Source organism: Aquarana catesbeiana, linkage group LG06, assembly GCF_042186555.1.
Source record: "Aquarana catesbeiana isolate 2022-GZ linkage group LG06, ASM4218655v1, whole genome shotgun sequence".
NCBI lineage: Eukaryota > Metazoa > Chordata > Amphibia > Anura > Ranidae > Aquarana > Aquarana catesbeiana.
The window spans coordinates 413,465,492-413,488,376 of record NC_133329.1 but is presented as its reverse complement, the minus strand read 5'-3'; the positions used below and the strand labels follow the sequence as shown (position 1 = coordinate 413,488,376).

General features: G+C 48.1%; 1 protein-coding gene across 2 annotated transcripts; it reads left to right on the top strand.

The window, feature by feature from the left end:
• Nucleotides 1-200: 200 nt before the first annotated feature.
• On the top strand, nt 201-22,199 carry LOC141147306 (TGF-beta receptor type-2-like). Of its 2 annotated transcripts, none has more exons than XM_073634515.1 (7): nt 201-949; nt 5,382-5,535; nt 6,237-6,439; nt 11,502-12,319; nt 15,197-15,338; nt 17,017-17,144; nt 18,751-18,904. In XM_073634515.1, the coding sequence occupies exons 1-7, from the start codon at nt 910-912 to the stop codon at nt 18,823-18,825; spliced, it is 1,560 nt and encodes a 519-aa protein (XP_073490616.1). In that variant the 5' UTR covers nt 201-909; the 3' UTR covers nt 18,826-18,904. The 2 variants fall into 2 exon arrangements, with proteins under 2 accessions (XP_073490616.1, XP_073490615.1); XM_073634514.1 differs by lacking the exon at nt 18,751-18,904 and adding an exon at nt 21,363-22,199 and having other exon boundaries at nt 204-949.
• The last annotated feature ends 686 nt before the right edge of the window (nt 22,200-22,885 follow it).

Here is a 22,885-nt window from a genome sequence, read left to right as displayed (position 1 = left end):
TGGACTTGAGGGAGAAAGGGATATAGATTCTACAAGGGAAAAAGATTCTACGGCAGGTACAGAGTCAGATAGAGCCACCTCTTTTGTTGGCTGGAGGATGCCCAGCATCATCTAGCGCTTTCTTCCCCAGCCTGACTGTCCCTGGCCCACCCCTTTCATTCATTGGATTTTAGGTTTTTTATTAATGGAGGGTCAGCATCAAATGTGGGTGTTACCTAGGATGGTCTGCATGCAAATACAGCCTGTTAGGACGGCCCACTCCTCCAGACTGGCATCCACCCATCAAGGCTTGCTGATATTTGCATAACTCCTCCCACTGCTTGCACCAGGGCTAAGGACTCTTGAGAGGAGTGCTGAGGCTGGGGGCTGTGATGTTTCCAGGAATTTATGTACAGACCCCCTGCCATCACCTCCTCCCACCAGCCATGATCTGCCTGCATTGCATAGAGAAGCACAGAGACTTGGTGAGGACATCACTGGGTCTAAAATAAGGAATGTAATGAGAAGGGGTTTTATTTAGAAGTTTCATCATTATGTTAATGAGGTGGGAGGAACCATATAAGCAGATTCGAGTCTGGGTATTTCTGTTGTTTCTGGGGTATTTTTAGGTCGGGGGGGGGGGGGCAGGAAACACTCCCATCCAGCAGCTCTGAGATCTGATCCCGGGATGGGAGGGATTCGGAGAAGGGGCTCTTCCACCTCGGCCGCCCCGGAATGGAGATGATGTGGAGGGAATGGAGGGATCTCTCTGTGTGTTCGGAGAGCTCTGATTGGTGGCTGGAATTAGACTCCACATCTGCCTCTCTGGAACAGCTGCAACCCCCCCCCCCCCATCCCCCCCTTTCCCGAGCAGGAGGTGGACGGGCTGTGATGCTGCCGCAGTTTTCAGAACAATGATCTGCCTGCAGGATGGGGAAGGAGACTGCCATGACTGCGCTACTGCTATTGTGTGAGTACCTGACCCCAGATCACCCCAACACTGCAATATGGGGGAGACCAGACAATGTGATACAATGTACTATGTGTGAGATTGTATAATGTGTGTGATTGTATAATTGTATAATGTGCAGGAGATTGTATAATGTGTAGGAGATTGTATAGTGTGTTTGATTGTATAATGTGTGTGATTGTATAATGTGTGTGATTGTATAATTGTATAATGTGTAGGAGATTGTATAATGTGTAGGAGATTGTATAATGTGTAGGAGATTGTATAATGTGTAGGAGATTGTATAATGTGTGAGATTGTACAATGTGTAGGAGATTGTATAATGTGTGATCTGCTGGATGTGACACACAGAAAAGACCTGATCTGATAGCTGTGTTGATGGAAACAGTGAGGGGGAGGTGGGGTGATATTGATCAGTTGGAGGGGGTGGGGATGATAGTGATGAGAGGGTTATAGTAAAAAGGTGGGGGGGTGATAATGATAGGGAGGGGGAGTGATGAGTTGGGGGGTGATAGCGATGAGTTGGGGGGGTAATAAGGATGAGAGGGCTATAGTGATAAATGGGGGTGATAGTGAAGAGTTGGGGGGGTAATAGGGGTGATTTGGGGGAGGGTAATAGTGATGAGAGGGCTATAGTTTTTTGGGGGGGGGGCTGATAATGATGAGTTGGGGGGGGGGGGGGTAATAGGGATGAGAGGGTTATAGTGATGAGTTGGGGAGGATAATAAGGATGAGAGGGCTATAGTGATAAATGGGGGTGATAGTAAAGAGTTGGGGGGGTGATAGTGATGAGTTGGGGGGGTGATAGTGATGAGTTGGGGGGTGATAGTGATGAGTTGGGGGGGGGGGGGTAATAGGAATGAGAGGGCTATAGTGATGGGGGGTGATAATGATGAGTTGGGGGGGGGGGTAATAGGGATGAGAGGGCTATAGTGGTGGGGGGTGATAATGATGAGTTGGGGGAGGGGGAGTGATGAGTTGGGGGGTGATAGTGAAGAGTTGGGGGAGGGTAATAGTGATGAGAGGGCTATAGTTTTTTTGGGGGGGGGCTGATAATGATGAGTTGGGGGGGGGGGGTAATAGGGATGAGAGGGTCATAGTGATGAGTTGGGGAGGATAATAAGGATGAGAGGGCTATAGTGATAAATGGGGGTGATAGTGAAGAGTTGGGGGGGGTGATAGTGATGAGTTGGGGGGGGGGTAATAGGAATGAGAGGGCTTTAGTGATGGGGGGGGGGTGATGAGTTGGGGGGTAATAGGGATGAGAGGGCTATAGTGATGGGGGGTGATAATGATGAGTTGGGGGAGGGGGAGTGATGAGTTGGGGGGTGATAATGATGGGGGGGTGAGTTGGGGGGGGTAATAGGGATGAGAGAGCTATAGTGATGGGAGGGTTGATAGTGATGAGTTGAGGGGTAATAGGGATAAGAGGGCTATAATGATGGGGGGTGATAATGATGAGTTGGGGTGATGGGGGGGGCGAGTGGGGGGGGGGGTAATAGGGATGAGAGGGCTATAATGATGGGGGGTGATAATGATGAGTTGGGGTGATGGGGGGGCGAGTGGGGGGGGGGGTAATAGGGATGAGAGGGCTAAAGTGATGGGTTGGGGGGAGTGATATCAGATCTCCTCCATCCAGTCACATGACGTTGCCGGCAGTGGTGGGGTCTCGGCTCAGTCATTGATCGGTATGGAACGTTCGGAGTTTAGTGATTCCCGTTTATTAGCGGATTGTAAAGACGACGCATCAAATATCAGATCTGTGTATATAGTGCACGGCGTCTATATACACAGACCAATCATTATACAATATAAATGATTAATAATATATGTAATTATTATTCCAGGTAGTTATATAGCACCAATCATTTACAGATGGTACATTCACATCACTCCCTGACCTCAGGAGCTTACAATCGAAGGTCCTCATCTGATATAATAGGGCCAGTGTAGACCAGAGCCGGTTATCTTACCAGCATGTCTTTGGCGTGTGGGAGGAAGACAACCAAGCACAGGGAGAACATGCAAACTCCATGCAGATAGTATCTCGGTCAGGGTTTAAACTCCCCAGCGCTGCAAGGCAGAAGTGCTGACCACTGAGCCACTATATTGACCTTTATCTTTGAGGTTCAGATACTCATCAGGTCATTAAAGATGTGAGATTCCAGGATGCCTTGGATTGTACGAATCCTGAAGAAGGATCTAAAGGCATCCCAAAATCTTGTATCTTTAAACACTTCAATCAGCCAATAAAGGGATCCCCTAAACTCCAAACTTTCCATGTTATGAAGAAGTAGAGCAAAAGATAAAGTGCGCTGATCGACCAATGACAGCACTGGACCATTCCCTGAACGCAGAGCTCCACGCAGCCTTACGAAGGGTTAATTGACAGCGTTTATAGTCTAGCCACATCCTCATCAATATTCTGATTAAACCCAGCTGAACACTTTTCCAGATTAATGCCTCTGTGGTTTCTTATGACCACACAGGCCTGACAGCTACAGCCCAGATGTTACCAGAATGAGACTTCAAACAGATAGCATGCGAGAGCCGAGAAATGTTTGGAAGAAACTAAAAACTAATTATAAGATGAAAACAACTCTTCATAACAGAGCCACAGAGAGGAGACCTACGCCAGGAGTGAGATTATCAGAGGACAAACAATGCTGGCAGATCAATGTCCCCAGTTTAGGACTGATCCAGAGCAGTGTTTCTCCACCGGGGCCCCTCCTGAGGGCGCTAGAGTTTCCTCCTGAGGTTACTAGCAATTCACCTGAGTGCTGCAAGTTACTACTGAAGTTATTTGGGGTTCCTCCTGAGGTTACTAGGTGTTCCTTCTGAAGATGCTAAGGGTTCCTTTTGAGGTTACTAGGGATTCCTCCTGTGGGTGCTAGAGATTCCTCCTGAGGTTACTAGACGTTCCTCCTGTGGTTACTAGCAGTTCATCCTGAGGGTGCTACAGGTTCCTCCTGAGGTTACTAGGGGTTCCTTCTGAGGATGCTAAGGGTTCCTTCTTAGATTACTAGGGGTTCCTCTTGAGGCTGCTAGAGATTCCTCCTGAAGTTACGCCTCCTGAGGTTACTAGATGTTTCTTCTGAGAGTGCTACAGGTTCCTCCTGAGGTTACTAGGGGTTCCTTCTCAGGATGCTAAGGGTTTCTTCTGAGAGTACTAGGGGGTTCCTCCTAAGACCACTAGAGATTGCTCCTGAGGTTACTAGATGTTCCTCCTGAGGTTACTAGTGGTTCATCCTGAGGGTGCTACAGGTTCCTCCTGACGTTATTAGGGGTTCCTCCTGAGGTCACAGGGGGTTCCTTCTGAGGACGCTAAGGGTTCCTTCTGAAGAGACTAGTATTCCTCCTTGAGGTGATAGAGGTTCTTCTAAGGTTACTAGGGTTCCTCCCAAGGTTACTATGGGTTCTCCCTGAGGATGTTAGAGGTTCCTTCTGTGGTTACTAGGGTTTTATTCTGAGGGTGCTAGAGGCTCCTCCTGAATTTACTAAAGGTTCCTCCCCAGGGTGCTGTGTGTTTCTTCTGAGAGTGTGGGCCTTCTTGAGCAGTCAGCATTGATTAATTGATTTCCCACCTGCACTAACCAGCAATTTAAGGAGTCACTTCTACTGAGGTCACCAAATTAAGGGGTCATTTCTACACCAACCACCAATATAAGAGGTTACATTGGCCACATATGCAAAAGATCACTTCTGCACTGACCAATGATGAAAAAGGTCACTTCTAGAACCACAGCCAATGTAGAAAGGGTCTCTTCTATATTGACCACAAATGTAATAGGTTACTTCTACACTGACCACCAATGTAAGCAGTTTTCACATTGACAAGGGCTTAATCTTAAAGGTTGTACAATTTACGCCCTTGTCAGGTGTAACGCATCAGGGCAAGGAGGGTCTGGGCGGGGAAAAACTTCATTCGGCCGGCACCAGTCTCCACAATTGCGCTGGTTTCCTCCTTTCAGAGGCTTTTAAGAATGTTAGGCACTGGACTGCACACAAACTGCCCTCCCCTTAAGGGGGTTTCACAACAATTTGTTGGAATAACGTATGGTAAGATGTGTGATTTACTGTGTGTCAACACAATGTAGGGTAACTCCAGGTAAAGCACAACTGGCGGTACATTTTCAATGTCACCCCATCGTTCTTTGCCAAATGCACCCTGACTCACAGTTGGGAACATTGTATGTACATCCTAGTGAAGTTATTGGCAATAAAGGTTCTTCTCCAGTTTGGGTGGATTGTTGTGTGTTGGAAGTCCAACAGAAATGAACGGTGTGCGTGCTACTGCCCCACAATGGATGGAAGGGGCCATATAGAAAACTATTCACCATTCCCACCAATGTCCTTCTCCATCACCCCAGAGATCTCCCAGTGAGAAGTCTTGTTCAGCCATTTATTGTTTTTCTCTCGTTGTTTCCATTAGTGGCGATGGCCGCCGATGCCTACCGCAACGCCATGACCAATGTCTGCAAATGGTGCGACAACTCCCACCCCATCTGCGATGGCGCCATCTGCTTCACCAACTGCAGCCTGAGCTCGTACTGCGATAGTGCCGAGGAGATCTGCGCCACCGTCTGGTAAGGTGGAGGGAGCTAGCACCGGGGATATAGGGGGTCCTGATAACCGAATATAATGTGCCGTGTTATCAAGGCGCCCATTGATCTGCCATAACCAACATGTAAAGGGGAAAAGAGAACATAGCCGGCCGCATTTCATATACTGTAATGCTGGCAAATCTATCGCTGCAGACAGACAGGGAGTTCCCGCCTGGGGCCCTCACTGACGCATTTCACCCACAGGTTTTGGCTGAATCTTTTACCTATTAAGTCCAGTCTTGTGGGCGAAATGCGTTAGCTGGGAGGTCCAAGGCGGGAACTCCTTGTCTTCCTTGAGGGTGCAGGGTATATGATGAGCTCTGTCTTGGCATTTGGCACCAGGTGTCCTCAAAGTGTAGCCCAGATGCCGTATTTTTTCACGTGTTAACATGCGTTGTGTCAACAGCCCATTCAAATGAACATGCACCATATCTGGCAATGCAGCACACCACAATACACGGTACTTACGGTACATTGTCACATGAGTGCCTTAGTGCACTGAGGTTCCATTTAAAATGACTAAACATGCGTTTATGTGCGTTGCTGTAATGAACGTGTTCCGCAATGCACCAAATTGCAGAAGCATATATAGTGCCCCTTATACAACGCTGACACTCGCCTATCAAATCAGATTTGGTGTTGTCATGTGACAGGTACTAATTACACCCGTCTCCTATTTTCAGGAAGCAAGATAATGACAGCGTGCGGGTCACGTCCATGTGCCATCACCCTCTCCTCCCACTGGAGAACGTCCTGGTGCCCAGTTATAACTCGGCCAGATGTGTGATGCAGGCCATGCCCTCCGAGACCGGCCGTCTGTACATCTGCGGCTGTGTGGATGAGCAGGAATGCAACGACAAGCTCATCTTCTACAACGCTTCGGATGGTAAGGGCTCTGCGGGGGCGGAGCTGCTCTGGGCCTGGCCTCTGAGGAAAGTTACACCCCGCAAGTCAGAGTAAAGTGCATTATCTAAAGGCTACCATTCAGGATTTATATTCCGCTGTGTACAGAAACCTAATTTTTTTTGCCAAAAGTGACAACACTTTGTAATTCATCATAAATAAGATCCATGGTCGTCCCTCTCCTCCTCCTCCTCCTCCTCATCATCATCATCCTCACATTGTTTATATTGTGCCAGAGGAAATTCCATAAATGACGGCTAGAAGGCATCTACGAGGATAGAAATGTGGCAGTCGCCTAGTGAATTACTGACCTGGAGCAAGCATGCAGCCAGTGATGTCTGACAATGTTAAATCCCCATCCTGTAAGCCTGTCCCTGCCCCGTATGGGTGCCTGTCCCCGTCCTGTGTGCCTGTCCCCGCCCCATATGGCTGTCCCCGTCCCGTATGGGTGCCTGTCCCCGTCCCATGTGCCTGTTCCCATCCCGTGTGCCTGTCCCCGCCCCGTGTGCCTATCCCTGCCCCATATGGCTGTCCCCGCCCTGTATGGGTCTCTGCCCCGTGTGCCTGTCCCCACCGTGTGCCTGTCCCCGCCCCATATGGGTGCCTGTCCCTGCCCCGTGTGCCTGTCCCCGCCCCATGTGCCTGTCCCCGCCCCGTGTGCCCGTCCCCGCCCCGTGTGCCCGTCCCATGTGCCTGTCCCCGCCCCATGTGGCTGTCCCCATCCCATATGCCCGTCCCTGTCCCAAATGCCTTTTCCCGTCCCGTATGCCTGTCCCACATGTCTGTTCCCGTCCCGTATGCCTGTTCCTGTCCCGTATGCCTGTCCCCGTCCCGTATGCCTGTCCCCATCCCGAATGCCTGTCCCCGTCCCGAATGCCTGTCCCCGTCCCGAATGCCTGTCCCCATCCCATATGCATGTCACGTATGCCTGTCCTCGTCCCGAATGCCTGTTCCCGTCCCGTATGCCTGTCCCCGTTCCGTATGCCTGTCCCCGTCCCGTATGCCTGTCCCCGTCCCGTATGCCTGTCCCATATGCTTGTCCCGAATGCCTGTCCCCGTCCCGTATGCCTGTCCCCGTCCCGTATGCCTGTCCCCGTCCCGTATGCCTGTCCCCGTCCCGTATGCCTGTCCCATATGCTTGTCCCGAATGCCTGTCCCCGTCCTGAATGCCTGTCCCCGTCCCAAATGCCTGTCCCCATCCTATATGCATGTCCCGTATGCCTGTCCCCATCCCGTATGCCTGTCCCCGTCCCGTATGCCTGTCCCTGTCACGTATGCCTGTCCCTGTCACGTATGTCTGTTCCTGTCCTATATGCCTTTTTCAACGGTTGTGCAGTAAGGACCGGGATGTCAGACTCAGAACCTGCACAAGTAGAACCCCCTTGTACCTTCTGTCCTCACTTACCCCCGATCACTGAGTCCCCCATTCTCCATACCCCCCAGATCTCTGAGCCTCCTGTCCTCACTGCCCCCTTACTCTGAGCCCCCTCCCCCACTCTCCCTGCCCCTCCTTGCTTTGTGAGCCTCCTGTCATCCCTGTCCCCTCATTACTGAGCCTCCTGTCCTCACCGCCCCCCTGATTACTGTCCCCTTGCTTTCTGAGCCTCTTGTCTCTCCCCCCCCCCCCCCAGATCACTGAGCCCCCCTGTCCTCTCTGTCTCCTTGCTCTGAGCCCCCCCATCACTGAGCCTCTTGTCTTCCCTGCCCCCCCCCAGATCTCTGAGCCCCCTGTCCTCTCTGTCTCCTTGCTCTGAGCCCCCCCATCACTGAGCCTCTTGTCTTCCCTGCCCCCCCCAGATCTCTGAGCCCCCTGTCCTCTCTGTCTCCTTGCTCTGACCCCCCCCATCACTGAGCCTCCTGTCTTCCCTGCCCCCCCCCCCAGATCACTGAGCCCCCTGTCCTCTCTGTCTCCTTGCTCTGAGCCCCCCCATCACTGAGCCTCTTGTCTTCCCTGCCCCCCCCCCCCCCCCAGATCTCTGAGCCCCCTGTCCTCTCTGTCTCCTTGCTCTGAGCCCCCCCATCACTGAGCCTCTTATCTTCCCTGCCCCCCCCCCCAGATCTCTGAGCCCCCTGTCCTCTCTGTCTCCTTGCTCTGAGCCCCCCCATCACTGAGCCTCTTGTCTTCCCTGCCCCCCCCCCCCCCCCAGATCTCTGAGCCCCCTGTCCTCTCTGTCTCCTTGCTCTGAGCCCCCCCATCACTGAGCCTCTTATCTTCCCTGCCCCCCCCCCCAGATCTCTGAGCCCCCTGTCCTCTCTGTCTCCTTGCTCTGAGCCCCCCCATCACTGAGCCTCTTATCTTCCCTGCCCCCCCCCCCAGATCTCTGAGCCCCCTGTCCTCTCTGTCTCCTTGCTCTGAGCCCCCCCATCACTGAGCCTCTTGTCTTCCCTGCCCCCCCCCCCCCCCCAGATCTCTGAGCCCCCTGTCCTCTCTGTCTCCTTGCTCTGAGCCCCCCCATCACTGAGCCTCTTGTCTTCCCTGCCCCCCCCAGATCTCTGAGCCCCCTGTCCTCTCTGTCTCCTTGCTCTGACCCCCCATCACTGAGCCTCCTGTCTTCCCTGCCCCCCCCCCAGTCCCTGAGCCCCCCATCTTTGCTGCCCTCCTCCTCTCCCTCCTATTTATTTTGGCAAACACTCTGGGAAGGCCGAGCTGGAGATTTGAACTCCAACAACCGGCATTTCCAGGAATAGAAGACATGAAAGAAGCGAGCGCCGAGTATTAATAGAGAATATATTCAGAGAGAAGGAGATGGGAACCTTCCCGCCTCATTTCTATACAATCCGCAGTTGTGGCCGATCTCCACCCGAAAAAAGAACACCAGAAACACGCAAAACCTCAAATACCCCTCTGTGCCCCCCCCGGGGCAGGAAGGTGTTCCCACCCTCCCCCACCCCACCAAAAATGAGTTTTAGTTGATCTCTGTGTCACCCATGAGGAGATTTTCTATCACTTCCTGTTGGGAAAAAGAGACGAGGTCATTGATCAAAATCTGACGGAGGTTCCATAATGAAATCTTCTGTCTAGAATTAGACTTTCATACTAGACACGAGCAATTCGTTTTTATCACAAATCGCAATTCAGATGAAATTTTTGTCATTCGGGGATTTGGATGTATCCGAATTTCTGAATCACAATAGTAATGAATTTCAAACTAATTTAAAATAAATTTTAACTTAAAGTCGAACTACAGTAATACCTCGGATTACGAGCATAATCAGTTCCAGAAGAATGCTTGTAATCCAAAGCATTCGCATATCAAAGCGAGTTTCTCCATAGAAGTCAATGGAAACTCAGATAATTCATTTCACAGTGACTTCTATTGTATGCAGTACCGCATGTGGCCAGAGGTGCGGGGGCGCCAGAGACACTCAGAAACACTCAGAGAGGCTCGGAAACACTCAGGAACGGAGTGTTTCCAAGTGGCTTCGAGTGTAACCGGCGCCCCCTCACCTCTGGCCACATGCAGTACTGCAGACCGCTGAGGCTTGAATCCTGCTCTTTTTGCGACACAACGCTCGCAAACTGAGTCAGGATTTTACAAAAGTAATAACTTGTATTGCGAATCGCTCGTTAAACGCATTACTCGCAATCCGAGGTATTACTGTACAGGCAAAACCTTTTTATTTTTATTTTGGATAGAGTAAGGGAGGGTTATAACTCCTGTCAGATTTTTTTTTTCAACATCTGTGTACTATTGCGCAGATATACCGTCACTTCCTGTCCCATAGCCAAACAGGAAGTAAAAGGAAATCCCTGCAAATTAAAGGAATTCATTGGGGACTCCTCAGGTCATCAGAACTAGATTTCCCCTCTATTACTTTTCTGGTGACAACCCAAAATTTGGGGTTTTCTTTTACTTCATCTTTCAATGATAATGGTAAACAGGACAAATAGAGAGGGGGAATCTCCTTAAACGGGGGGGCTCGGACAGCAGTAAAAACTGACAGGGGTTCTAATCCCTCTGCACTCTATCCAACACACAAAAAAAAGTTTTGCCTTTAGTTATACTTTAACTAATTATCCGAATTCAATTAAAAATTAATTTGAAAATGAATTTGAAATGGAAACACATTGCAATAAATATAGTAAGGTATAAAAGTGAAAAAGGATGATGATTCCTACTTAGGCTGCTTTATAGCATAGAATAGAAAAATAATAGAAGAACACAGAATAGAATAGAAAATAAAATAATAGAATAAAAAAGAATAAAAAAGAATAGAAAAACATAGAATACAATATTTTCTCTTCTATTCTGTTTTATTCTATTCCTTTATTTTCTATTCTATTCTTTTATATCCTATAAAACAACCTAAGTAGGAATCATCATCTTATTTCATTTTATACCTTACTTTATTGCAATATGTTTCCATTTCAAATTCAAATGCATTTTCAAATTTGACTGGAATATAACAAATATGCAAAACAAATTCTGAAAACATAACGTAATGAATATGACGAAAGGAGATTATTAACCTAACAAACAAATTCGAAACTAAACGAAAACACATTTTTCTGTCCCGCACATCTCTATTTCACATTATTTTTGCAACAATATAAATGATTTTTCAGTTCAGATCTTCTGTGAATTTCACACCTCCCAACTTTTTGAGATTGGAATGAGGGACATCTACCAGCAAAAGTATGCAGGCATAGGACACACCCCTTGCCACGCCCCCTTAAAGGAGAATTGTACAAAAAAAATGAGATTGGTTGAACCCACAAGTGCTTTTTTTACCACTACTATTCCTTTATATTGGCTTTTGGAATTTACAAATGCAGCAATTTAGAAATTGGATGAAAAGTTTAGTGCTGGGAAACACTTTTTGATAGATAAAAAATGCATTTTATATACATCTATACAGATCAGACCAAAATGAGGGACAAATGAGGAGGAATGAGGGACAGAGGGACATTGCTCCAAATCAGGGACAGTCCCTCGAATTCAGGGACAGTCCCTCGAAATCAGGGACAGTCCCTCGAAATCAGGGACAGTTGGGAGGTATGGAATTGTGAACTTCATTGTAGAATTTTTTTCTGTTCTCGGCAGGATACGCCATGCTGCACAGCCAGGAGGCTCTTCCTGTGGCCACCATCAGCCTGCTCCCCCCTCTGCTGTTGGCAGTCATCATCACTGCCCTATTCTACCTATATCGCACCCAGCGACTGAGGAAGAGGAGCAAGTCATGGGTGAACAAGGCCGGGCACAGCGCCAGCGTGCCGCTACAAAGCAAGAAGGCCAAGTACAGCTACAGACTGTCCTCTTCGCTGACCGCCGGCTCTCAGGGAGAAATAAGTATGGCTTGTGCCAACAGCATCAACCACAACACCGAGCTGCTGCCGATAGAGCTCGACCAACGCGTCGGCAAGGGCCGGTTCGCCGAAGTTTGGAGGGCCAAACTGAAGCACACCGAATCCGGCCACCATGAGACGGTAGCGGTGAAGATCTTCCCCTCCCAGGAATATTCGTCCTGGAAGTACGAGAGCCGCATTTTCACCGACGTCAACCTGAAACACGAGAACGTCCTGCAGTTCATCACCTCCGAGGAGCGAGTCGGCAGCCTCCAGAAAGAGTATTGGATCATCACGGCTTACCACACCCAGGGCAACCTGAAGGACTACCTGTCCAATCACATCCTGAGCTGGCCAGCCTTGTTAAAGATGGCGGGCTCCATCGTCAATGGCGTGGCCCACCTGCACAGCGACTACACGCCGTGCGGGGCAGCAAAGATCGCCATCGCTCACCGGGATATCAAGAGCACCAACATCCTTGTTAAAAATGAATCCTCATGTGTTCTGTGCGACTTCGGCATTGCTCTGCGATTGGACCCCTCGCTTACTGTAGACGACTTTGCCAACAGCGGACAGGTAAATCTTTTGTAAATACGGATCATTTTTTATTGACTTTCCATCCACTGAGCATTTGTGGTGAGGAGTACCCATTACAGATGGTCGTATGACCACCACTGGTTTGTTTAAAGTCTTTATTGGTTATGATAAAAGTATACAGTCAACAAATATTGGGGATATGGGCCCCCCCTTCTTCAGGGCCAAGTCTGGGATATGGGCTCCCCCTTCTTCAGGGCCAAGTCTAGGCTGTGAGCCTGTAGAGGTTGGGGTCTTATCCTGAGGTTTTCAGTCAAGTGCCCAACTTTCCAAGATGTGTTGTATTAACTGCTAATTAGAGAAACAAAATTGTAAAATGAGAAATTTTTTAGAGAGAAACATAGACTTCCTTGTGTTCTGCTTAGAGGATAAGTTCACCTTCTGAAACATATACAGTGGAGGGGGAATAATGATTTGCTCCCCTTCAGATTGTGTAAGTTTTGCCCACTTACAAAGAAATGAAGGGTCTATAATTTTTATCATAGGTGTATTTTATATGATAGAGACAGAATATCTACCAAAAATCCAGAAAAAACACACAATACTAATGTTATAAATGGAGTTACAGTTCAGTGAGTAAAATAAGTATTTGAACCCGAAGCAAAACATGATTTAGTAGTTGGTGGAGAAACCCTTGGCGATCACAGAGGTCAGACGTTTCTTGTAGGTGGTGACCAGGTTTGCACACATCTCAGGAGGGATTGTGGTCCACTGTTTACAGATCTTCTCTAAATCCTTAATGTTTCTTGGCTGTGGCTTAGCAACTCGAAGCTTCAGCTCCCTCCATACATTTAGGTTAGGCCACTCCATGACCTTCTTCTTGAGCCACTCCTTTGTTGCCTTGGCGGTATGTTTTGGGTCATTGTCATGCTGGAAAACCCATCCATGACCCATCTTCAGTGTTCTGGCTGAGGGAAGAAGGTTCTCCTCCAAGATTTTACAATATATGGCCCCGTCCATTGGACCCTCAATGCGGCAAATTTGGCCTGTACCTTTATTAGAGAAACAGCCCCAAAGCATCATGTTTCTACCTCCGTGTGTGACTGTAGGGATGATGTTCTTAGGGTCATTTTTCTTCCTCAAAACACAGCAAGTTGAGTTAATGCCAAAGGGTTCAACTTTGGTCTCATCTGACCACAGCACATTCTCCTAATCCTTCTCTGAATCATTTAGATGTTCATTGGCAAACTTCAGACGTTCCTGTACATGTGTCTTCCTGAGGGGGGGGGGACTTTGTGGGCGCTGCAGGATTTCAGTCCATGGTGGTGTATTGTGTTACCAATGGTTTGTTTGGTGATTGTGGTCCCAACTTCCTTGAGATCATTCACAAGCTCCTCCTGTGTAGTTCTGGGCTGATCCCTCACTTTTCTCATGACCATCCTCACCCCATGAGGAGAAATCTTGCATGGAGCTCTAGAGCGAGGGCGATTGATGGTTATTTTGTATTTCTTCCATTTGCGAATAATCGCTCCAACAGTTGTCTCCTTCTCACCAAGCTTCTTGCTGATGGTCTTGTAGCCCATTCCAGGCTTGTGCAGGTCTACAATCTTCTCCCTGACGTCCTCTGACAGCTCTTTGGTCTTCTCCATGATGGTGAGGTGTGAATGGAAGAAAGAGATTCTGTGGACAGGTGTCTTTTATACACATAACGAGTTGTCGTTAGGAGAACCTTCTTATATTGACAGGACTAATCTGTGTACCACATGAGCACCTACTGTAGCCAGTCTGTGGGGGGCAGAATTATTGTTGGTTGGTGGGGGATCAAATACTTATTTTACTCACTGAACTGCAACTCCATTTATAACATTTGTATCATGTTTTTTTCTGGATTTTTGATTGATTTTCTGTCTCAGTATCATATAAAATACACCTATGATAACAATTCTGTGAATGAGAAACTACAAGTACCGACATCCTTTGCAGTCAGCTTGTAGTTCTGACCCCAGTACTTGTATCTACAGGTAGCATCAACACCTAAATCCAGTCACTATGGAATGTGTCATGGCAAATGCTGGTTGTCCAACAGGATGGGAAGTTTGAAAGTTGTGGGGCCATCTTCTTCTAGTTATTGAATCCCATCCTGGTCAGCAGGAAGTCTGCGTAGGTGTTAATCATTCTATTCACTTGACTGAAAATGTAAAATGATGTGAAATCACCAGGGTGGGGATATTAAAACAGCAAAAAGTGTAGAAGACAGATGGTGTGGAAGGCCTCCACTTCTGTTCCATGATGGTTGGTCCATTTTGGCGTAGATGGCCTCTTTCACACCCATTGCAAATCAGCTGTCCTCTGTTCAAAACATGGACCTCACTGTCCTCCAAAGGATTTCCCTTTTTCTTAAGGTGTAGGAAAACTATTACCTGCTATACCAGGGTCTCCAAACTGTGGCCCGAGGGCTGGACGTGGCCCTTTGCTTGACTTGATCTGACCCTTGGGGCACTACCCCCTCTTGAACTGACACCAATGACGGAACATGGTTTTCTTCCACTGATGCCGAGGCATTTTCTGCTCCCACTGGCCACAGTCCGGCCCCACTAAAGCCTGAAAGGTCAGTTAACTGGCCCTTTGCACAAAAAGTTTGGAGACCCCTGTGCTATACCATGACCTGGATAAATGAGAACCTTTACAGAAATGTGGGAGAGGAAGAGAGACTGGTAGAAAAAAGAGAGGAACAGCAAAGTGAGTCAAAAGGGAAGAAAAAAATGAACAAAAAAAAAAGTCCTCCTAACTCTGCACCTTTATACCCCAAATGTTTCCAAGTGTACCTGGGGTCTAATGGGCTCTAGCAACACCCCTGAACCACAAGCTGAGAAGATGCGTCCTGAGGGCCTAGTGTATAATAGTCTATGTATTTCACAGGTTGGGACGGCGCGGTATATGGCCCCTGAAGTTCTGGAGTCTCGGGTGAATCTGGAAGACCTCGAGTCCTTCAAGCAGATGGACGTTTACTCGCTGTCCCTAGTCCTGTGGGAAGTGGCATCTAGGTGTGACGCCATTGGAGGTGAGCATCTACCTACCATGTACATTGTTGTATTTTATAGTGTTTATCCAGCCATCTACAATAAATGCATGGGAATTAGATAAAGCCCTGGTTCACACCGGGTGCAACTTCAAAACGGTGTGATTTGGTTCAATTTAAGCGCAACTTCAATGTTCTGCAACTTGTCCAATCAAAAAAGTACAGTGTGTGACATCATTCCTTTTCCTTATAGCACAATAGCTGACAACTAATAAAAGAGAAACAAAAAATCTGTGCACCCCCCCCCCCCCCCATCCATACCAGGCCCATTGGATCCGGTATTGATTTTAAGGTGAACCCCACGCCAGAATTAAAAAAAAATTGTGTGGGGTCCCCACCAAAATCCATACCAAACCCTTATCTGAGCATGCAGCCCAGCAGGCCAGGAAAAGGGAAATAGATATATGAGTGCTGCCAGCATTGCTGCAGAGGTTGTAGGGGTGGGGGGGTCAGCCTGTTAGTGCTCAGACCATACGCCACACACTGCATCAAATTGGACTGCTTGGCTATGATCCAAGAAGGAAGCCTCTTCTAAAGATGATGGACAAGAAAGCCCACAAACAGTTTGCTGAAGACAAGCAGACTAAGGACATGGATTACTGGAACCATGTCCTGTGGTCTGATGAGACCAAGATAAATGTATTTGGTTCAGATGGTGACAAGCGTGTGTGGGGGCAACCAGGTGAGGAGTACAAAGACAAGTGTGTCTTGTCTACAGTCAAGCATGGTGGTGGGAGTGTCATGGTCTGGGGCTGCATGAATGCTGCCGGCACTGGGGGGCTACAGATCATTGAGGGAACCATGAATGCCAACATGTACTGTGATATACTGAAGCAGAGTATGATCCCCTCCCTTCAGAGACTGGACCGCAGGGCAGTATTCCAACATGATAACCACCCCAAACACACCTTCAATACCACCACTGCCTTGCTAAAGAAGCTGAGGGTAAAGGTGATGGACTGGCCAAGCATGTCTCCAGACCTAAACCCTATTGATCATCTGTGGGACATCCTCAAAGGGAAGGTGGAGGAGCGCAAGGTCTCTAACATCCACCAGCTCTGTGATGTCATCATGGGGGAGGGGAAGAGGACTCCAGTGACAACCTGTGAAGCTCTGGTGACCTCCATGCCCAAGAGGGTTAAGGCAGTGCTGGAAAATAATGGTGGCCACACAAAATATTGACACTTTGGGCCCAATTTGGAGATTTTCACTTAGGGGTGTACTGACTTTTGTTGCCAGCGGTTTAGACATTAATGGCTGTGTGTTGAGTTATTTTGAGGGGACAGCAAATTTACACTGTTATACAAGCTGTACACTCACTACTTTACATTGTAGACAAGTGTCATTTCTTCAGTGTTGTCACATGAAAAGATAGAAGAAAAGATTTACAGACATGTGACTGAGGGGTGTACTTACTTTTGTCAGATACTGTATTTGTAAATGTATGCAACAGAGACCTCGGTTTTTAATGCAGTTTTGACTTTCTTTTTGTACTGGCCAGCTGGTAAGTACACCGAGGGTCACCATCAGAAATCATGGGGCCCCTGTACAGCCCCTTACATCCTTACAAAATGGAAGGGTCAGAGTAATGATCCCCCCCCCCCCCCACCATGTGAGTGTTTCCTCTTTATACCTCTTGACTGGTCATTCTTTTTGACAGAGGTGAAGAATTATGAGTTGCCGTTTGGCTCAGTGGTACGGGAACATCCGTGTGTGGAGACCATGAGGGACGTTGTGCTCCATGGAAGAGGACGGCCAGACATACCCGACTCCTGGCGGAGAGATCCGGTGAGCCAAACTCCATAGAAATGGCGAAATGTATAGAGAAAACTATATAAAGGTTACATTTATTTCCTAGTTCTCTAGAACTGTTATGTGGAAGGCTGAAAGGATCTGGACAGCCGCACACCGGGATAAATGTATTGAATCCTTATATTCGTAAAACAGGATCATAGGGTACATAAGACACCACTGGAGTGGTACAGCACAACAGCTGACGCGTTTCACACTTACACAAAGTGCTTACTCATGAGGTGTCTTATGTACCTATGATCCTGTTTTTCGAATAAAAGAAGAATTCAATACATTTATCCCGGTGAGCGGCTGTCCAGATCCTTTCAGCCTTCCACATCCATACTAGCAATTGCCAGCACCTGGGGCTCTCTCCTTTCTTTTGGAGGACGAGGAATTCTAGTTTGGATTGTCCTGAGTGGTGGTAACTATTTCTGTCTCTAGAATTGTTACATTGTATCTGCTGTTACAAAGAGGTCCGTATTTCCTATGCTTCTCAGCTCCATCTAGTGGCCATTATGTGGTATTTTACCAAGGCAAATAACATTCATTCAGGAGAGAAGATGGCCTAAAGAACATTTGTTTTTGCCCCATTTGCACAGAACGAATGTGCAAATAAAGGTGCAGTTTACTGTCCAGCAGACCAGCATGTCCGCAGTCTCTCATTGTCACCTGTAGCATGTCTGCAGTCTCTGACTGTCACCTGTAGCATGTCTGCAGTCTCTGACTGCCACCTGTAGCATGTCCACAGTCTTTGACTGTCACCTGTAGCATGTCCACAGTCTCTGATTGTCACCTGTAGCATGTCCGCAGTCTCTGATTGTCACCTGTAGCATGTCCGCAGTCTCTGGTCATCTCCTGCAGTATATTTGCAGTCTCTAATCATCTCCTGCAGTATTTGTATTAATGTGCCACTTTACTTGCTCAATTATTTGGGATTCTCAGTGAGTGGTAATAATGTGCATTAACCTGTAGCAACCAATCAGTGAACAGTAGTGATCTGCTGTAATCTCTAGCAACCAATCAGTGAGTGGTAATGATGGGCTGTAACCCCTAGCAACCAATCAGTGAGCACTAATAATGTGCAGTAACCTCCAGCAACCAATCGGCAAGCAGAAATTATGTGTTGTAACCTCTAGCAACCAGCCAGTGAGCGCTAAGCATAGGCTGTAACCTCTGGCAACCAATTGGAATCACTGTGTGATCTGCTGCAGTAAACTGATTCTGAGTCCACCTGCTATTTTTTGTATATCTCAGAATGGGGGGGGGGGGGGGATGGGGCCAAGAAAATGTTTGCCCAGGGCCCAATCAATATTAAAGACAGCCCTGGGGTGTATGTGGGCTGTAGGTAGTGTGTTCTTTTCTATGCACCGTCCTGAGTTAGAGGTATAAAAGAAGGAAATCTTCTTCCAGTGGAGTACATCGTACACTGTATTGAGGCTGAGAATATAAAGAGATTGAATATCAGGCTGACAACGGAGGCAATACATTGATATTGAGAGTAGAATTAGATGCCACAGACAATAGAATGTCCGCGGTCTACAAGTAAATGGTCGCAGCAACACTATATAGTGACTGACAGAGCAATCGTCCAAATTTCCAGAGGAAGACGCATCATAATCCAGGTATCGACACGCATTGGGGAGGGGACAGGACGGTGCAGGAGGCAGTGGAGTGATCTCAGCTAAAGGAAAGGACACATCACTTCAGCGTTACCTGTGATCTTGTAAAGAGTGGTCCTCTGTAGCACCCATGAAATGTGAGTACCCTAAAGAAGGGGCTACATTTTATAAATAAATAGTTTAAACGATATCACACTATTGAGTATTTTTGTATCATATACATGTGGAAAACGTTACCAGCAACCAGCCCAGGATCCCAACACAGTCACTGATCCCAGAGGGGGTTCATATGCGTGTTCTGACCGGGGTTAATTGCAGGTCACACGCTCTAAGGTGAGCGCACATCCTGAAGGGGGCGCACCCGAGTGCACACAAGGACACGTTCTGCCATCACCAGCTGCTTTGGATGTTTTGAACTGTGAATGGACTTTATATATAATGTATGTCAGCTTGTGAATCGGTCACCAGAGCACTTTGTAGTGTATGGGAACACGATGGGGAATATAATTTGAGCACTTATATATTGGATCTCTAATTTTATGACAGATGATGATATTATATTACTGTACATATTGTACTATATTTTTGCACGGAGTCACTTGATTGATAAGTTGTGTCACTATAAGCACTTTATGTATTCGGTCTTCTACAGACAAATCTCAGAGTGTCTACATGGAAAGGCCGAGCGATTCATTCATAGTTTACATGTTGTACTATATTGTAGCACAGAGTCACTTTTTTGTTAATTAATGATGTCACTAGAGGACTTTATGTATGTGGTTTGCTACAGATATAGTCTACAGTGTATATATATATAATGTAGAAACACACAGGTAATAATTTATTAATAGAAATTAGAGCAACACTTTTTTCTTTTATTTATATGCTGAGTGCACGGCCTTATCGGACATGATCAGTGCCAGCAGCTTTCTACATAAGAACCTAATATTTGTTTATGGTAGCTCTCAAGATTTCCAGTGTTTAGAATAGTGCCCCATCATTGGTATCAGTGGGAGGAATAGTGCCCCATCTTTGGTGTCAGTGGGAGGAATAGTGCCCCATCATTGGTGTCAGTAGGAGGAATGGTGCCCCATCATTGGTGTCAGTGGGAGGGATGGTACTCCATCATTGGTGTCAGTGGGAGGGATAGTGCCCCATCATTGGTGTTAGTGGGAGGAATGGTGCCCCATCATTGGTGTCAGTGGCAGGAATAGTGCTCCACTGTGGGTGTCAGTGGGAGGAATAGTGCCCCATCATTGGTGTCAGTGGGAGGAATAGTGCCCCATCATTGGTGTCAGTGGGAGGAATAGTGCCCCATCACTGGTGTCAGTGGGAGGAATGGTGCCCCATCATTGGTGTCAGTGGGAGGGATGGTACTCCATCATTGGTGTCAGTGGGAGGGATAGTGCCCCATCATTGGTGTTAGTGGGAGGAATGGTGCCCCATCATTGGTGTCAGTGGCAGGAATAGTGCCCCACTGTGGGTGTCAGTGGGAGGAATAGTGTCCCATCATTGGTGTCAGTGGGAGGAAAAGTGCTCCACTGTGGGTGTCAGTGGGAGGAATAGTGCCCCATCATTGGTGTCAGTGGGAGGAATAGTGCCCCATCATTGGTATCAGTGGGCGGAATAGTGCCCCATCATTGGTGTCAGTGGGAGGAATGGTGCCCCACTGTTGGTGTCAGTGGGAGGAATAGTGCCCCATCATTGGGAAGAATAGTGCCCCATCATTGGTGTCAGTGGGAGGAATGGTTCCCCATCATTGGTGTCAGTGGGAGGAATAGTGCCCCATCATTGGTGTCAGTGGAAGGAATGGTGCCCCATCATTGGTATCAGTGGGAGGAATGGTGCCCCATCATTGGTGTCAGTGGGAGGAATGGTGCCCCATCATTGGTGTCAGTGGGAGGAATAGTGCCCCATCATTGGTGTCAGTGGGAGGAATGGTGCCCCATCATTGGTGTCAGTGGGAGGAATAGTGTCCCATCATTGGTGTCAGTGGGAGGAATGGTGCCCCATCATTGGTGTCAGTGGGAGGAATAGTGCCCCATCATTGGTGTCAGTGGGAGGAATGGTGCCCCATCATTGGTGTCAGTGGGAGGAATAGTGTCCCATCATTGGTGTCAGTGGGAGGAATGGTGCCCCATCATTGGTGTCAGTGGGAGGAATGGTGCCCCATCATTGGTGTCAGTGGGAGGAATAGTGCCCCATCATTGGTGTCAGTGGGAGGAATAGTGCCCAATTGTGGGTTTCTTTTGTTTTTTATTGTTGATACATTATTATATCATTTAGTATGGGGGTCGGTCTATATTCTGATTATATTTCATGCGCGGCTCTCTGATTCCTCCGGTATTGAATTGTATGGTAACTGTACCGTCTCCCTTTATATGGTATAGCACTGTGTAAACTGCTGGCACCATATAGATCCTCTATAATAATATTAATGGGTTGGCAATGCCAAAGATAAGCACTTCTGTTAAGAGAACAAAAAAAAAAGAGTACCTGTCCTGCCAAGTTTTGCCTTCATTGGTGGACTGAGGTCTCTAGGCTCGGTAAGCTGTGATGATCTGCTCTTCTTATTCTGGTTTTCTTCTTCCAGGGGATGGAAATTCTGTGTGACACAATCACTGAGTGTTGGGACCACGACCCGGAGGCCCGACTGACGGCGCACTGTGTGGTCGAACGCTTTCACTTAATGGAACAAGTTGGCTGCGTTGGCATCAGCTGAATGATTTTTATCCTAATTCAGTGGTGACCTTCGTATGGCCATGTTGGTTCAGAAAATGATCCACCCATACCGGAAACTTCCATCCCATAGATATACAGAGGGGGATCAGAAGGTAAAGGAATGGGTGGGGCTTCCTGTGCGACATTCTGATCTACAATCATAATGGACAATCTGACCAATGAGAGGCACAGACACATGTCTTCCCCTCCCCCCGAATCAGGACACACACACCGAAGATGGCGGGAAGGAATGGGCCCTGCAGAGGATGCTGGGAATTCTAACTCCAAGCTGCACTATTAGGACTAAATAATTAGTAAATATATGAAATTCCACATCTATGATTTTTGGCATCAAAAGTTTACAATGATGGCTTCCCACCCTGGCGACACTCTACTTCCTGTATCCCCTCCCCCCAGAATGAAGAAGTATAATAAATCGAAATGTAAAGACCACATCGCTACCAAATGCTATCTTCTGTTATGTGATTTACATTCCTATTTATTCCACTTGTTTTCTTGCTTCACTTTTATCCCCTGGTGAAGACTATGTTGATCCTCGAAACACGTTGGGAGCCACATAAAATATCATTTATCTTGCTTGAGACACATTGATTCCCGACATGTTATCAGTGTGAAGGTGTGTTTGTATAGAGACCAGACGTTTATTGCACTTTAATCTTTGTATAAATAAAATGTGACTTTTTATATATATCGTTCATTGCTGTTACTTTCTGTGGCTGCAACAAAGGTTCTTTTTTGAATTACTATCGATATTTTGGACTCCTTAACCCCCGTCTGGTGCTCTCAGACTTTGTACAGATCTGAGGGGTAAAGCGGCGGGGACTGGGGCTGATTCCGAGGGGTGAAGGGACCGGGGCTGATTCCGAGGGGTGAAGGGACCGGGGCTGATTCCGAGGGGTGAAGGGACCGGGGCTGATTCCGAGGGGTGAAGGGACCGGGGCTGATTCCGAGGGGTGAAGGGACCGGGGCCGATCCGAGGGGTGAAGGGACAGGAACCGGGGCCGATCCGAGGGGTGAAGGGACAGGAACCGGGGCCGATCCGAGGGGTGAAGGGACAGGAACCGGGGCCGATCCGAGGGGTGAAGGGACAGGAACCGGGGCTGATTCCGAGGGGTGAAGGGACAGGAACCGGGGCCGATCCGAGGGGTGAAGGGACAGGAACCGGGGCCGATCCGAGGGGTGAAGGGACAGGAACCGGGGCCGATCCGAGGGGTGAAGGGACAGGAACCGGGGCCGATCCGAGGGGTGAAGGGACAGGAACCGGGGCCGATCCGAGGGGTGAAGGGACAGGAACCGGGGCCGATCCGAGGGGTGAAGGGACAGGAACCGGGGCCGATCCGAGGGGTGAAGGGACAGGAACCGGGGCCGATCCGA

Bases quoted from the DNA above. Each gene is read 5' to 3' on its own strand.
- LOC141147306 (XM_073634514.1), top strand. From the start codon at position 910: ATGGGGAAGGAGACTGCCATGACTGCGCTACTGCTATTGT. The intron at 6,440-11,501 runs GTAAGGGCTCTG...TGTTCTCGGCAG, and splicing joins CTTCTACAACGCTTCGGATG to GATACGCCATGCTGCACAGC. The intron at 12,320-15,196 runs GTAAATCTTTTG...TGTATTTCACAG, and splicing joins ACTTTGCCAACAGCGGACAG to GTTGGGACGGCGCGGTATAT.